Source organism: Geospiza fortis, unplaced genomic scaffold (genome assembly GCF_000277835.1).
Source record: "Geospiza fortis unplaced genomic scaffold, GeoFor_1.0 scaffold95, whole genome shotgun sequence".
NCBI lineage: Eukaryota > Metazoa > Chordata > Aves > Passeriformes > Thraupidae > Geospiza > Geospiza fortis.
The window spans coordinates 121,800-138,013 of record NW_005054333.1 but is presented as its reverse complement, the minus strand read 5'-3'; the positions used below and the strand labels follow the sequence as shown (position 1 = coordinate 138,013).

The 16,214-nt window shown below is 36.3% G+C and overlaps 1 protein-coding gene across 1 annotated transcript; it reads left to right on the top strand.

The window, feature by feature from the left end:
* Nucleotides 1-5,083: 5,083 nt before the first annotated feature.
* On the top strand, nucleotides 5,084-16,172 carry RAB5A (RAB5A, member RAS oncogene family). The gene is made up of 5 exons (XM_005421714.2): nucleotides 5,084-5,642; nucleotides 8,966-9,117; nucleotides 10,190-10,312; nucleotides 12,117-12,210; nucleotides 14,557-16,172. Exons 1-5 carry the CDS (start codon nucleotides 5,480-5,482, stop codon nucleotides 14,670-14,672), a joined length of 648 nt encoding a protein of 215 aa, XP_005421771.1. The 5' UTR covers nucleotides 5,084-5,479; the 3' UTR covers nucleotides 14,673-16,172.
* Nucleotides 16,173-16,214: the final 42 nt, after the last annotated feature.

Below are 16,214 nucleotides of genomic sequence, written 5' to 3'. Positions count from 1 at the left end.
GGGGATCCTCCCCTGCGTGCGGGCGCTCCTGCAGAGAGGTATCGCTGCCTGGGGCCGGCCGGGAGGGCTGTGCCCCTCGAGGTGCTTGTGAGATATGGAAGGGGAGGCTGGGTGATGGGTCCCTCGCTTTCCCTTTCGCTTGCGTCTGGAAGAAGGACGGTGAACTAGGTGGGAAGTGAAATGCTCCCGACAATGCGTCGCCATCGGGGGGATCGCGACAGGCCTAGTGTGTGCTGGATATCTTCTGCATCGCACGGAATTGGAACTAGACACAAAGCTGGGGTAGGGTGGAGGAACAAACCTAAGCTTTTTATGCTTTAGAGGAGAGCTGAATTGCATAAGAACTATCAAAATGTTCCAAACAGGGCCATGAAAGGCTGTTCTCTCGGCATTTTTAATGATTTTTTTCCTACCTTACACCTCTTTCAGAGCTTGGGGGTGGCAATGAGAGTCTAAACTGCTAATTAAGCAGCTGAAATTAGTCAGTTTCTTTCATGTAATGTTCAGGCAAAGTAAAAATAATGGATTTTTTTATTTATTTTCAGTTTTATAGTGTCTCTTCAGAGTTACAGTCATGCTTACCTACAGATTGCATGTAGGTATTGTTCTTCCATAATGGGAAATGTCAGGAAAAGGTGGATGTTGGCTGAAGTGAGGTGGCTAGAGACAATGGTATTGTAGTCATCACTTATATTTCCTGTATGATAAACCAGTTTATCTGAAAGCAATTGGTGCCATTCATCATTCAGATGAGCTTATGAGATGGCTATTACCTTTAATTGTAGGGCTGTGATTTTTTTGCAGCAACTGTGTTGATTCACTTGTTTAACTTACAGTCTCATTATGTTTCAATATGGCTTACATATGATGATCATTTTGCTGGTTATCTCTGTCACTGTCTTGAACACTGCAGTAAGGTGCCACACTAATTCTGCTGAACCTGGAAGGAAAATTCAGTTAGTAGGAGTGGCTAATATATAAGCCTTTGTAGTTACTGCCTTTTAAAACATTCAAGAAAAGTCCAGTATGAAGAAATTTAAAGTAGATAATAGTTGCAGCCTCAGCATTGTATGCTTTGTGTCTGTTAATGCAGCATACAAAAGTTTATTAGTAAGAAACAGTGTTGTTTGCTGTGAGATATAAAAGTGGTGGAATGTTCCAGTTTTAAATTTATCGTGAATTTTTTGTGTGGCCTTTCTATTTGATAATACACTTAATCACATTAATTGTAGGAACAGTGCTCACTGTCTTAATCTCTTCAGTAGGCTGGCTTTTGTCACCAGTGTTACTTTGATACTTCTGTATTAGCTGTATTGTAGTTGAAAATAGACCAGTGCTTATGCTTACATGACTGAATTATGCCATTAAATTGAGAGTTTGTAGGTATTGGCTGAGCCTGTTGGTATTTTGTACACAGACTCAAGCATAATAAGATTTGTGTTTGATCTGTTAAAATACTTAGGACTCTTTCATAAATAAAACTCAAGACCGTCCAACAGCATACAGATTTCTCTTCTGGAGTGAGGAGAATACCCAGCATCCAGTAAATTAGTTGGTGGGATTTCCAGGAGTACTTGGCTAATAATATACTCCAGGCTTTGTGTTCTGGCACTTCAGCATGGATTTGCTCTGTCATGGGGGGAATATGCAGGAGAAGAGTGCAAGTTCCTACTTAGCAGAGTGACCTATGTATTTGTACTGCCCAAGACTGCAAAGTGGAGTTTTTATATTAAACCTGATAAAAGTAAGCAAATCTCCCTCATTTCCATCCATGTGAAGCCATCCATCTCAAAAAATTTTACAGTATTTTCTTTAGCACATTTTTATATTAGTAGGTCACTTCTGTAACTCCCATATGTATAGGTTTAAGAGCTTGTTTCAAGTCAAGCAGTTGTGTACTTGCCTTCATGTAGGTGAATGAAAATGTCTTAACCAGCTTTTCTTTCTTTACATAGTCCAAACATATTGATTACATTGCATACAAAATCAGAAGGTGAGGAGAAAAGGAGCCATATCAGTGGATTTTTTCCCAGGAAATTTTCACCAGAGCTGAGTTTGCAGTGTATGTATAGGGTACTGAGTGTACTATTCCTCCTGGGTTCTCCAGGTTTGTATTGTACTGATGAATTAAGAAATAGTAGAATGAATGTTACCTGAGACTTGGAGTGTGCATGGAGGACTGTAGCATTGAAATCTACTTCTGAGTCTTGGTAAGACACTGTTTGCTCAACTCACAGATGTGAAAAGACCAGGCTAAAACCATTCTGCAGTGGCTGTGTCAAACTGCAGTACTGCTTCTCTTCAGATTAAGCAGGTACTTCTCTTGTTTTTTATGTAAGTGTACTGCCATGTTGTGAACTTCAGCTACAGAGTTTTGGCATCATCTGTAACTACAAAAAATTATGATTTCCATATACACTGATAGAAGGTGTTAGTGACTTTTTTAATATGTCACAATCATCTGGATGTGCTCTATCAGGTTTTCAGTCTTGCATTTTCTTTTATCCTGAGCTGTTGAAAAGTGGGTGGTATGACTAATAGGATTCATTATTAATTTATTAGATGTATTGATGTGACTGTTGAATGAATGAGGTTTGCAGTATGTTTCTTAGATGGCCTTCCTGTCAGGTCCTGTGGTCTGCTATCAGCTTGAGAGCTGATTATCTTTGTACCTGATATCTGACTGTCTAGAATGATTTCAGGGGAGGGATGCTGTAGGAGTGTAAACTTTGAAGGTCTCTGATATCTACGGCTTCTGTAGCTTGGGCATCTATAAAAATCAAACTAGATGTTTTTCTTGACAACCTTTGTCAGCTTTGTAGTTTTGAAGTAGTTTTGCCAGGGGTAGTAATTACTGTTTCATGAGTGATAAAAATCTGAAATAACTACCAGCCATAAGTGGTCAGGTTAAATTGATAAATATTATGCAAGTTAAATGTTCTTTTCTTATACCTCATTTTGCTCTCAGTATGGGAAACAGCAAGCAAAAAATCAGTCATAGGGAGTAACCTGTGCAGTGGCTTGATTTCCTCACTGTGTGTCATCTAGAAGTCACTTGCTCCCAGGAGTACTAAGTCACACAGTCGTTGGATGTTGTCCTTATGTTTTTATCAATGCTGCAGTCTGGAAGAACATGGGACATATTAAGATTAAAGGGTTTTAAATTATTTCATGGTTGTCCAAACACACTGGAATGGTACAGCAAACAGATGGGTTTTTTTCCATTTTAAAACAAAAATAACTTAATTGTTTTCATTATTTTTCCAAAGGAAAAGATAAACAAATAGCTAACAGTATTCTGAGCCACCTATATTTTGGTTATGCCTTGCTGCATTCTCTATTGTAGTACAGTTAGGGAGAGATGAACTGTTGTCACTGATCCATTTTTATCCAAATCACTCCACAACTTCTGAAGCATATTTCCACAGCATGAAGTGGGGAAGAGTCTTGCCTGAGAGCCAACACACTAGTAGTGCAAAATCGTTTTATGGTGTAAGGATGAAAGGTCTGATATTTTTAAAATAACTGGATCCATTCCCATATTCTGAAATACTTCACCAAAATTAGTTTAATGAATAAGAATTGTAGTATAGAATTAATGTGGTAGTTAATAAGAACAATGGTAGGATTTGCAGGGCCTTTTTTGCTTCATTCTTTCACTATGGAATACTTTCACATGTTTCTGAGAATATACAGCTAAAAGGTAATACTTGATAGATTATGTTGGACAACTGAAATGTTTAACATATGTATTTTTAGTGTGATGTAATAGTCAAATGGAACACAAACTCAGGACAGAATGCAAAATCGTTATATTCTACCTCTAAGAAGGGAAATTATTTCGAGAGAGATGAGAAAAGGAGAAAAATGAGCAAATAAAAGTATCTCTAAGATGCTGAAAATATTTTTTAAAACCTGTATTCTGTTTACAATTGGAAATGAAGTACCTGTTTTTCAGCTGTTACATTTTTCCATAAATAATGCTAAGATTTTTGTTCTCATTTATTCCATGAATATTAGCTTGTGAGGGAGTATCTTACTGAAGGGTAGGGTTCTGCTAGACTGCTGAAACACTTTCCAGGAAAGAAGGTTCTTCAGGACTTGGGTTGAGGGAAGGGGAGAGTTAGGAAGGAGAAGGGAGGCTTAGCATCTGAGCTAGGCCTGTAGCAAACTGGAATGCTCAAGTGCCTGATCTGTGTTTGAAACAGGAAGGTGGTTAAAGAATACTGCTTGGTTTAAAATGTAGTTGCTTTATCACAAGGAATAAAGAACAGGAAGTAATTTGAAAGTATTATGTTTGCTTACTTTCTTGCAACATATGAATTAAAGCCATTTTTTGCATTAGGAGCATGTACTCTAACCTAACTCGCATCCTAGATGTTAGAAAAGCTGTGTCCCTGCAAAATGTGCTTAATTCAAATAAATGATCAGCTGGAGCAGGACAAAATTATGAGCTAATTTTGAGAGGTTTTTTGTATCTACTGTTCGGTGTGTAAAAGCATAAATATTAGGGTCAGAAGTGGTACCAGCAGAGTCTAAAGGCTTCCCTTTCTATATGAATAAGTACTGTGGGTGGGGTTATTTTAAGCAGCTGGAAAGAAGAGTAAGCAGACTAAGCAATACACTGTTCATACTTGTTCTTTCCAAAATCTCTGTTGTTAATACAGGTCTAGGACATGTGTAACTGTTGGAAATAGAAATTTATCATTGTATGGTAGTTGTCTGGTAGTTTGTGCAAAGTGGCCTGGAATTCTTACTGGTCAATTGGTTTTCATATGGAAGGCTTCACTTTTGCTTCTCTGTACAGCTGTTAATTAGAGAGGATATTAATGGTTTGCGTGTGAAGATCTGTACTTTTATGTAAGGAAATTGTGTTTGATAGGTGGGATAGAAGTGAATTGATGAGCTACACTTGCAAAGAAGCTGCTGTGGTGTTGAGTTTTCCCAAATTGCTCAGTTTTCTAGGATCCTTGAGCAGTGCTGACTTTGGAATATTGGTTAGCAATAGCATAATTATGAAAAGTTATTCCTGCTTGTCGTTTTGTTATTTTACTGACAGTTTGAAAGTCTAAACCTGTTGTGTTATACATCAGTCCTGATTTGTTAAGAAATAACAGGAGACTGAGGTCTTGCAAAGAGCAGCATAATTGGATTTTAATGTGCTAATTTGAAGCTTTGATGGGAAGACTAGGTGTTGAAGAAGATAACAGGTTCATGTATCATAAATTCTGGCTATAGTTGACAACTTACAAATGATGGTACCTGTAGTCTGGACTGTTGAATTTGGTAAATACTAGGTGAAGTTATACATAATACATTGCATTAGTGAATGAGACTTGTCTTACTTGGTTTGTAAATCTAATGCACCCACTGTCTTTTCACAAAATAGGTTGTTACTGGCAGAAGAACCAGGATTCAGATCTCAGTGGAACTTGCTTTCAAAAGCTGTTGAAACAAAGGACTGCTTTCTAATTTGGACATGGCTAATCGAGGAGCAACAAGGCCCAACGGGCCAAATGCTGGAAATAAAATTTGCCAATTTAAACTAGTACTTTTAGGAGAGTCTGCAGTTGGCAAATCAAGTTTGGTGCTTCGTTTTGTAAAAGGACAGTTTCATGAATTTCAAGAAAGTACAATTGGAGGTGAGAAAATTACCCTATTAATTTTGTTTCATGTTATGTGTTTATATCGTCCTTGCCCTTGAAAGCCTTTAATGTAATGGCACTTCTAGAGTGGGTCATTGACAGCAAGGATCAAACCTGTGTCAGTAATTGAGAACTATAACTTTCTGAGTTAAACACAAACATCCTTTTCAAATAGAGGTAGTAAAGGTGTCTTAAACTGCATAGTTTTGAAACCTGGGCTAAATGTTACATTTTGTTTTTAAGTGGGTGTGTGGCTCTTTTAATTGTGCTGCATGTTTAATGCATGAAATAACTGCTTAGTAAGAATTATGAGCTTAGTTTCTATGAAAAAAAAAACAGACAAGCATTGCATCTTCCATAAAGCTTGTGTTTGTCACTTAGGCATTCTGACTGTGATTTTGGAGAAGTTGCTACATTTCTGGATATATTTCTGTGTTAGTAATCACAGAATTTATTGTGCTGTTTTTCCATTTTGTGACTTCAAACAAAACAGGTGCTGGCTACCAGAATTTTTTAAAAATCTGTTTAGCTTTAAACAGCTTTTATCACACTCTTCCCCTTAGCAGATTTCTTAAGTTATATTATATTTTGGAGTTGTCTGTGCTTTGAGCTGTATTCCTCCTTGGATAGATTTAAATGTATCCTAAAACTACCTAACAGCATACAGACTTTACAAAGTATGGATTTTGTGAATTGATAAATACTCTCCAGTAGCTGCTGTTGCAGCTTGCATGAGTCAGCCTGTTCCATTGTAATATTTATGTGAAGGCCTTTCTGTGGTCTGTATGTGTCCTCACACACCAACAGTTGTTGAAATGTAAAAACGCTGGAAAGCTTACAAAATAAATGCAAGCTGAATTTCATTGCATTCTTCTTTTGCCCTATTTCTAGCTGTTACATGTGTTTAATTTTTCTATGTGTCAGCATAAATAGACAACCACATATTTTCTACTTTAGCAATCTTGCTAATGCACACTTTTGGCTTTGTGCATTTTATCGTGGCTTGAGGATAGGTGTTGGTATGAAAGTTTCTGTATGCTCTGATAAACAGCTGTGTGGTAATACAGAGAACATTCTCAAAGATGTGTTGTGAATGAACTTTCCAATATCACCAAGGTTTTTAGTTTAGAAAAACAGTTAAAATTAAGTAAAAATCATTGTTCCAGTTCAATAATATCAAAATTAATTTAACCTCTGTTTAGTTTTTTCTTGTTCTAGTGTTTGGAATAACCCAAACCCTGTTACACTGATCATAATCTAAACAGAGGTTAAAGAAGAGCCTAAGTTCAAGTTCAGATATATAAGGTTTAGTGTAATCTGTATTAACTTGTGCCTCTTCTATATCAAATAGAAACAAGGAAATGCTATATAATACAGCTGAGAGCTATTATATGCAGCAATGTTGGGATTCAGAAAAGTTTTCTGTAGAGAAAGCTGTCTAACTTTGTGGCTTGTATTTGCCTAAGGCATAATTTTCTTTGTATACAGAAGGGCCTTTTAACAAAGAGAGGCTTATGTGCATTGTGAATCTGGATAAAAACATCTGAAAGGGAGTGCAGTGAAAGGCAGACATGTTGGATGGTGGTGGTGTGGTTTTGCCACTTCAGACTAGTGTAGCAAGGCCTGTTAGTTGCTTAAGACAAAAGTATGGCTGTTAAAGATGATAGACTTTCAGATAATTAACAGATGATTAATTGTCAATTTACTATGGCCTTGGCAAGGTTGAAGAAAGTTATCTTTTTTGCAGAAATTAACTGTAATTTTCAAGTGGTTGAAATGTTACTTTTGACAAAAACAAGAGGATTGCAAAGAACAGATCTCTTATTTAATTTTCTTTCCTAGTACATACCTTCATTTATACAGTGTAGGTGCATTTTTTGTTAAGAGAATAATGTCTGTGAGAACTTGAAAATCAGCTTGCTTAACATCTTGTCTCTGCCTTGGAGAAATATAATATTGAGCTGGTTCTGGGGAGAAAGCCCTTAGTTTAGTGCAGGATGCATGGTGTTTTTCCACTCTGTTTTGGTTCTGGGCTACTTAGGGAGCTGCCAAGTGGAGCCTGTTCTACCAGTGTTTGGATATGTAGCATTTAGAGAGATTTATGTTGGTTTAACATTGGAACATCAAAGCTTTTACCTTCTCCAGCCTGCCTGCTCATCTGTGATGGATGCTAATACCCCTGAAGCAGGAGCACCTGACCACTTAAGGAGTCAGCTTCTGGTCACGGTTTAACCCCAGCCAGCAGCTAAGTACCATGCAGCTGCTGCTTACAGCTGAGACAGGGACACTTCTGTATGCTAGTTACAATGTCCTTTACAGAGCAAGATTGGCTTCATTTTGGTTTCTGTAATGAGTTGAGTGTTGGAGCAGTTTTGGAGTGATTCATACACTGATGTCTCAGAGTATGTAGGACAGGATGAAATCCCAGGTATGCAAGTGTTACGGATCAGTGTCTCTTCAGCCATTTGATTTAAATTGGTCACAGTCCATCAGTGTGCCTGGTGATCAGAGCTCCTGCTTCAGCTAAGTAGTGGGCTTTCCTTAGTTTAGTTTTTAATACGGGTTTCTATGCTGTGTGGGCACTCACCTCCATACTCCTGGTTGTACCTTAATCTGAATGGAAGAATTTTACTAGTAGTAACTGTTTGAAGGCTTGGAATGAGTTAGTATTTTCCGTAACTGGAAGACCATTATTTATGGTAATGCATTTAGCTGTAGTAGCAATGGCTGCAAGTTTTCTTGAAACTGCAGGCTGTTGAAATTGTGCTGAAATTAATTCTTGAGATCGCTTGCAAAGTCAAAAATATTGCTGCTTTGGGAACAAGAACTTACAAGAAGTTCCTCTTCCAGACCTGTTAGCTAAGGCGAAGTTGTAAGGAGCTGCAAATCAAAGTTTTAAGATGCAAATCAAGTAATACAAATATGTAGAATTGAAAATATCTGAACTGTTGGATTATAGCATGATTGGATGCTGTTATTGGTACTCTAGTATCCATCCTGCTTCAACAGACCATATCTAGAAGCTTTAAGAGAAGGCTTATGGTTACTCAGATTCACTATAATGAAAAAGGGAATTCTTTCCAATTTTTGCTTTCTTATGTCTAACTTGAGGAAAGTCAAGTTGTTTAAATAACTCCTGTGTGTTGATCAGAGTCAGACTGTCAGCATTTTGTTTCAATAGATAGTAAATAATGATTGCATCAAACCTGTTGTATTTTAATAGTAGGCTATAAATGTTTTGCATCTCTGTGAGCATAACTATATATGAATATAGAGATACAAGCAAACTTCTGGTTTCAGCACCTCTGTCTTTTTTGTAGCTGCTTTTCTAACCCAGACTGTATGTCTGGATGATACAACGGTAAAATTTGAAATTTGGGATACAGCTGGGCAAGAGCGGTACCACAGTTTAGCACCCATGTACTACAGAGGAGCACAAGCAGCTATAGTGGTATACGACATTACAAACGAGGTAAGTGCTGCAGTAGGGATGCATAAGGGGGATTTGGGAGTTACCAGTCTTGCACTGATCTTTACTGATTTTTCTTCTCACTGACTTGTGTAAATCAATTCACCATTTTGTAGAATCATAGAGTGGTTTGGATGGGAAGAAGCCTTTAAAGGTTGTCTAGTCCAACGCTCCTGCCATGGGCAGGGATGCCTTCTGCTGGACCAGATTGCTCATTTCATATGCACTGTGTAATGTCAATTTGTGTCTCTAAAATTTTCTGGCTAAAAGACTGTTTCTAGAATTGGGGTTTTGTTTGTCCTTAGTTTTTAGTTTTTTGGGTTTTTTGTTGTTGGGTTTTGGTTTGGTTTTTTGTTTGTTTGTTTTGGAGTGGTTTTTTTTATTAAAAAGAGGGAAAAGAAGAGGAGAAATCCTCTTGTAAAAATGTTTCTAACCCACCCTTAAATCAGCTCGTGGAGTTTGAGCTGTTACTCTCATCACATTGCTGGTGGCACCTTTATTTCTGATAGTGAAGGCATTATTTTAATATTGTATTTTTGGAAATTTTGATTAAGGATTGGAAAGGTAGCACAAGCTATTGAGACCAAAACCTTAAGGTTATTAGCTTTCTTTTTATTTGAACTTGGATGAGATAAGCTTCACTAGTTTCTGATAAAATTAGACTTAAAACCCAAAACTCTCAAAAAACCAATTGAAATCATGTACCATAATGAACAGTCCTAAGTCATTAAAAAGTAATTTTGAGGCCTTTTCAATGTAGCTATTCATATACTTGAATCTTCCAGAGAAACTGAAATTCCTGTTTTCTCTCCTAACCACTTCTTTCCTTACTCTGTCTACACAAAGATCTTCCTACCTATTTACTTCAGCATTATCTCAGCTAAGCACAGTTGAGAACTAAGGTAGGAATGTTTCATTTTAAAAGCTCAGTTGGCAATTTGGAGTGTGCCTTTGGACTAAGGTAGCAGCCTTGCATTGGCATTTTGTGCTTGAAGTGTAGATAACAGAGATGGGGATAATAGGTGATTACAAAAAGATGATAAAACTCAGTTGCATCATTTATAATCATTAACAGGAGTCCTTTGCCAGAGCGAAAAATTGGGTCAAAGAACTTCAGCGACAAGCAAGTCCTAACATTGTAATAGCTTTAGCAGGAAACAAAGCTGATCTAGCTAACAAAAGAGCTGTGGATTTCCAGGTATGTACATAATTTTTATTCATAAGAATTGCGTTTTGTTTGAATAGATAGTAACTAAACCTATGGGGAGTTTATATGCCTAGCCTAGCTAGTTATTATGGAGGTCATGCTGTTAAATATAAATGTCAACTGAGACTAATTAAATTATACATGCTACCAAAAAACCTATTTCTGTACAAGTAATACGGAGGAATAGGCTTTTTGGAATAATTAATTTGACTTTGAGGAATAATTAATTTATTTGCATATCTTTAAGGCTAATTGAGTATCTGTTCTTTGATATGACCTCTTTCTGTCTCCTACCCAAAATTACCAGTAACTAGACTTTCAGTGGATGAGATAGCAGTAACTCAGTGCAAACTGTTCTGTCTGGCTTGTCAGCCAGAGAATTTTGATTATTGTATGATGCAAAGCTGATTGATGTACCTAACTTGCTTAGGCTGTACTGTTGAAGCAGTGTTGCAATTTTAATTGAGCTTTTCATGGCATTTCTTTTGGTTTAGTGATTACAGCTGTGCTCTCACTAGTGTATTTTATCTTCTAGAAAGTTTAATCAAGTCATCAGAAAATAGCCTTTAAACTGAATTAAACTAACTGCAGGTAGTTTTGGTCTATTCATGATTGACTGAATTTGAATTAAGATGGTATTTATTAGTCAGTAATTTTGGCTTTTAATCTGTGTTTAGGGTCACTGAGATACAGCTGCATATAGTAATGAATGCTTTTGTAACTATAGAGAGTTGAATTAAAAGGTTAGCAGTGGTTTAGGTATTTTTCTGCCAGTATTTTAATTTTATACTTCTGTGACAGTTGACAGGCAGCTTTGGTGTTTTATAAAAAATTGTGGTATTTAACAAAAATTTCATACATTATGGCAGTCAAAATGTAATCACATGTAACTACCAAAGTAGACCTACTTGTACTATTCTTTGAACAATTACAGTCTTAATGTTTTCCAAATGTTAGGGGGTTTGCTACTGTGGATTTGTGGGCTTGACAGGCCTTTCTCATTGCAAATCAAATATTAGACTTCTAAGTATTTGTTAATGTGTTGTTTCAGGTAGAATTACATAGATCTTAGCAGGTGTCAATTATAGAGTTGTTGATTATTATCATCAAAGGTGTTCTGTAGTTTAGCTTTTTCATGGATTTCTTATTGAATGCAAAGGCAGTTACATAATCATAAGAAGCTGGAGATTCTTAGCTGAATTGACTAATAAGAAGTGGCAGAAATAGTATGGTTTTTAAGAGCAGTGTATCAGATTAAAATTCATACTAAAAAGGGAGGTAACATGGCAAATTACTGATTACTGCTTATTTGCTGTAATTGTGAATTTATATCAGGATAATAAAACTGTTCTGATCCATCTGCCTCAGTGGTTGAAAGATTCAAGATAGTTCACAGACTGCCTTTTTCCAGGGTAATAATGGACTTGCTGACATTTGATGGCACTTTTGAAGCTTATTTGTTCTTACTATCAGAGCTAATGTTCTGCATTGGGATTATCTCTTTCATAAATATTTTCATTTATTATTTAGTTTTGTCTGAGATTTTCCCACCTGGATATTTTTAAGATTAGTAGGAATCTTTAAGATTCCACTTATAATTGTTTAACTGATTGGTGAAATTGTAACTTCTCCATAGCTGGTGTATAAATTTGTCAGATGAGTGTTTCCACAAACTGTCTTTCTTTTAAAATGCTGTAGAGATTGGTTTTTTGTAGCAATTAAAAGAACAGCATGTAATAATTGTACAAGTTTACTTCATAAGAAAAAAAAAATGTATTCTTATTTTAACTTTCAGGAAGCACAGGCTTATGCAGATGACAACAGCCTATTGTTCATGGAGACGTCTGCCAAAACATCTATGAACGTAAATGAAATATTCATGGCAATTGGTGAGTTTATGAACAAAATGAGAACTTTAAAGGGAATGGTTTTCATGAGATTCAGACCATGGCAATCTTCCTAACCTAAGATCTCTGTTTTCCATGTAAATTATTTTTGGTATTGAAGTGTTCTTAGTCCCTTTCATTTGTTTAATTTTATTTAGGCAGCTACCTGAAATCCAAAAGCTGTGCCAAAGATGGCAATATGTGCTTAAATTCAGTGTCCTTAAGTTATAAGTAAAGGATCCTGCATGTGAAAAGTAAATCTACTCATATATTTTTGACTTGACATAATTTTAGGGATTTCTGTAAAGATGCTAGCATGTAGTAGTAAGTATAAACCAAGAACTTTTGTGTTCCATTGATACCCAAAATTGTATTTAATTGTTAATAGACTTCTGAAAGTGGAGGAAAAATAATTCATTTTTAGGCTGGCTACTAATCTATTTAGTAGTTACCTTAACTATAATAATAGATGCTTTGCTAGTAGTAGTAGTAATGTTTAGCATCAAATAACTCAATCTGTTTTGTCTGTTGCACCTCTCTAACCTGCTTTTTGTGGAAAAAACATCATTGATGTTAAAATTAAATGTTTTTAAAGAGGTCTTAATCTTCTGTTTTCCAAGCCAGGAGAGCAGGAGGTAGTTTGTGGTGTCTTTCAAACTTCCAGCAGATGCAAGTTAAATTATCAGCATAGCAACACTATAACAAGTACTTGCTTCATATTAACTGTAAATTATTAAAAAAAGGGGGATAGACACTTAACTGACAGGAAAGTGTATTTTTCTCAGAAATGTTCAAGATAGGCTTGTATTTAATGATACAGAAATGCTCAGCTGTACTATTCTGGTAAAATTTCAAGATTATGTTTAATGGTGCAGGTTGTTTCCTGTTTTAAAAAATCCCCAAAATCTGATTTTTTTAAATATTTGATATATCAATAATAATTATTGACTCCATATTTTAATGAAGCCTCTAAAGTAAATTTGAGGAAAAAAGTGCCCAATTAGTAACTGTGTATTTTGTCTGCAATGTTTTTTGGCCATGTGAGAATCATCAGTGGGGTGAAATTCAGGTTTGTCAGCGCATCAGAACAAGATCTGTGCCGCAATAGACTCTGAATGGAAATTCTGATGAGGTTATAAGTATTGCATGTAATTTGGAATGGCCTGCAAAATATGGATGCAATCCTCAGGACCATGTATAAATATGATCTTAAAGTTGAGAGAAAATGAAAAATTAGAATGTTGAAAGAATTGTTGGATGCAAGCTGCAGCTGCTTCTAAATTGACTGCTTCAGCACTCATTAAGAACTCCCAGTTAAAAAATCCCAATGCTAATTCAGTTCTAGGTACAGTTCTAGAATCCAAAACATTGCTCTGAAGACATTTTTCTTTTGGTGCATTGACCCTTTGTCATGGCTCAGCAGCTTAGTACTGTGTGGATTCTTGGGTTTTACCACAGAACTGTAGAACAGTCCAAGCTGGAGGGGATATCAGAGGATCCCTGTGGCCCACCCTTTTGCCCAGCACCCTGAGGTTATCTGGCACCACAACATGTTGATGTCTGCTCTGCAGTTTTTTGGCTGGGTTTCATTCATTTTAGAAAACGTTCTTTTAAAAACTGACAGAAGTAATTACTTTGGAGTGAAACCATTCAGCCAAACTATAGAAAAAGGGTGGTTGTTGTGCCCTGGTAAGATAGGCCCATGGAAGTCCTTTTGTGTACAACTCTGAAGTTTTCTGATGGAGGGAAATCCAGGAGAAGCTACTGCTCAGAAGGGTGACAGCTTTCACCCTTATTTTTTGTGTTAAGACCGAGGAGGAACCTTGGGGTTACAAGGGCAACAAAGAAATTGCCAGTCAATTGACTGATAAGAACTGGAGAGAAAAGACAGCTTGAAAAAAAAACAGGAGTGGCTTGATCTGGTGTTGAGGGCCATTTTATATGTTGTCTGCAAACACTTATTCTGGCTGGATATCTGGGAACTGTTTGACCCATTTCTGTCTGTGTTTTCTGCCTTTTCAATGTTTCTGTATCTTTTTGCACTAACATCCTGATCTTAAAACCTGTTCTGTGTGGGTGGATTCCCACAAGAGCTGTCATTTACTGGCATAGCACACCTGTGCAGATGCATTTTACTGCTCAAGTTACCAATGCCGTTTCGCTCCTGTAAATCATAAAGTAGCTAATCATTAAGAAGTGTCTTCGCTTCTTTTATTACCAATGCACCGAATCAAATCATATTATACAATGAGTACGCTGATATGCCTATAATATGTTGTTCTGTTTACTTGGGTGATTTAATCTTAGTAAAATCTCAGGTTTAACTCTTACTTCCTGTTCACCTTACAGCAAAAAAATTGCCCAAGAATGAACCACAGAATGCAGGAGCCAGCTCTGCCAGAGGAAGAGGAGTAGACCTTACTGAACCCACACAACCACCCAAGAGTCAATGTTGTAGTAACTAAAAGATCAATTGCTTTAAACTGTTCTGAATATTCTTCTGCTTCCTAACTGTTAATAACCATGGAATTGGAGTACTTAACCTGGTCCAGTACAGCTTCCAAACAGCGAAGAGACTTACAATAATAGTCAAGTTCATGATACAGAGTTTTCTTTTCACCTAAAATTTTAACATGCATGTATCCACCACTGGCTGTAATGTTTCAGCAGTAGAGGAGAGATGGAGGCGGAATAAACTTCCTTCAGTTGAAAGGTTTTAAAAATCAGTTATTATTAGAGGTGTAGAAGAACTACTTTCTGTGGACCTAATTGGCCAGTTCCTGTAGCCTCAATACTGATCACTGTTATAATAAATAGAATTGGGTCTTTTCATAATTCTGAATTGTGCTTTAAAACCTCCTTAGAAACAGGGTCTAAAAATTACTTAAACTTATTTGCAGTATTGATGCAACCAGTTGTTTCTGCAGGTATCCACTGTTTAGTTATACATTCCATAGGTTAATAATTTTCTTACAAATAATACTTGCATTAACAATTTTAAGAATCCTATGCTTGCCAGAAAGTGGAGTTTTAGTTGGTACACTGTATGTAAATTATATCAACCCAGTTAGTTATCTTAATGAATTAGTGATGAATCAAGTCTAACTTCATTTCTAATCTGTTCAGAGGGTACAGACTGGTAAATTCAACTCTACAACTTAGGATATGGGGTTTCTTGTCCTCTACAAACTGTAAGAGCTCTTCAAGTAAAACCACAACAAACTCGGTGTCTGTGACTTCTTTCTTGTTTCTGATCATTGCTGGCCATTACAGTTTGTTTTTCCCCTAAGGAAAAAAAAATAGTGCACTAACGATTATGTACATCCAACTTGATTTTAAATTTGGATATTAATGTACTGTAAATAGGTACTCTGCATTGTAGTCTACATTTGTTTAATACTTTCTGTAATATTTAAGAGTTGCTTAAAGGTATACAGAATGTACAGTTACTTAAAGCTAACTTTTTTCCTCTCTAATCAAAGGGGGTTCTGAGTTCTTCCTTTATGGCTAGAACAGTAATAAATGATGCTCCTGTATCTGTAACATAAGTACTGCTGTCTGTCAGTAATGAACTTCGCAACTTTGTTTTCCAAAGTACATTTTATTTTGATCAGTCCAGTATATTGCACTAATTCTTTTAGTTATTTTCATTATATGAAATCTACAAAGTGTGTCAGAAGAGATGAATTAGTCTATTTAAATGTTGAACTGATAGAAACTTACTTGTGCAGATTTTAAATTTGCAGTAATCTGGGTTTAGCAAGAAAAATGACAGTTCACCAGTGTTTAGTTTTATATTGAGGTGCTCAGGTTTGAATAAAGTGGTTTAAAAAAATTTTGATTACTGGTTCTTATTGAGAGTTTCAGGAGGTTTTACTGCATTTGTACAGTTCCAGACAAGATGTCTGAATCACTGTATGGGTCAGCATTTAAGATGCTTACAATAAATTCATGGCACAGCTAAATATAAGCTTGTCCTATATATATTGTGGCACTCCAGTTATCCT

Bases quoted from the DNA above. Each gene is read 5' to 3' on its own strand.
- RAB5A (XM_005421714.2), top strand. From the start codon at position 5,480: ATGGCTAATCGAGGAGCAACAAGGCCCAACGGGCCAAATGCTGGAAAT. The intron at 5,643-8,965 runs GTGAGAAAATTA...TCTTTTTTGTAG, and splicing joins TCAAGAAAGTACAATTGGAG to CTGCTTTTCTAACCCAGACT. The intron at 10,313-12,116 runs GTATGTACATAA...TTTAACTTTCAG, and splicing joins AAAGAGCTGTGGATTTCCAG to GAAGCACAGGCTTATGCAGA.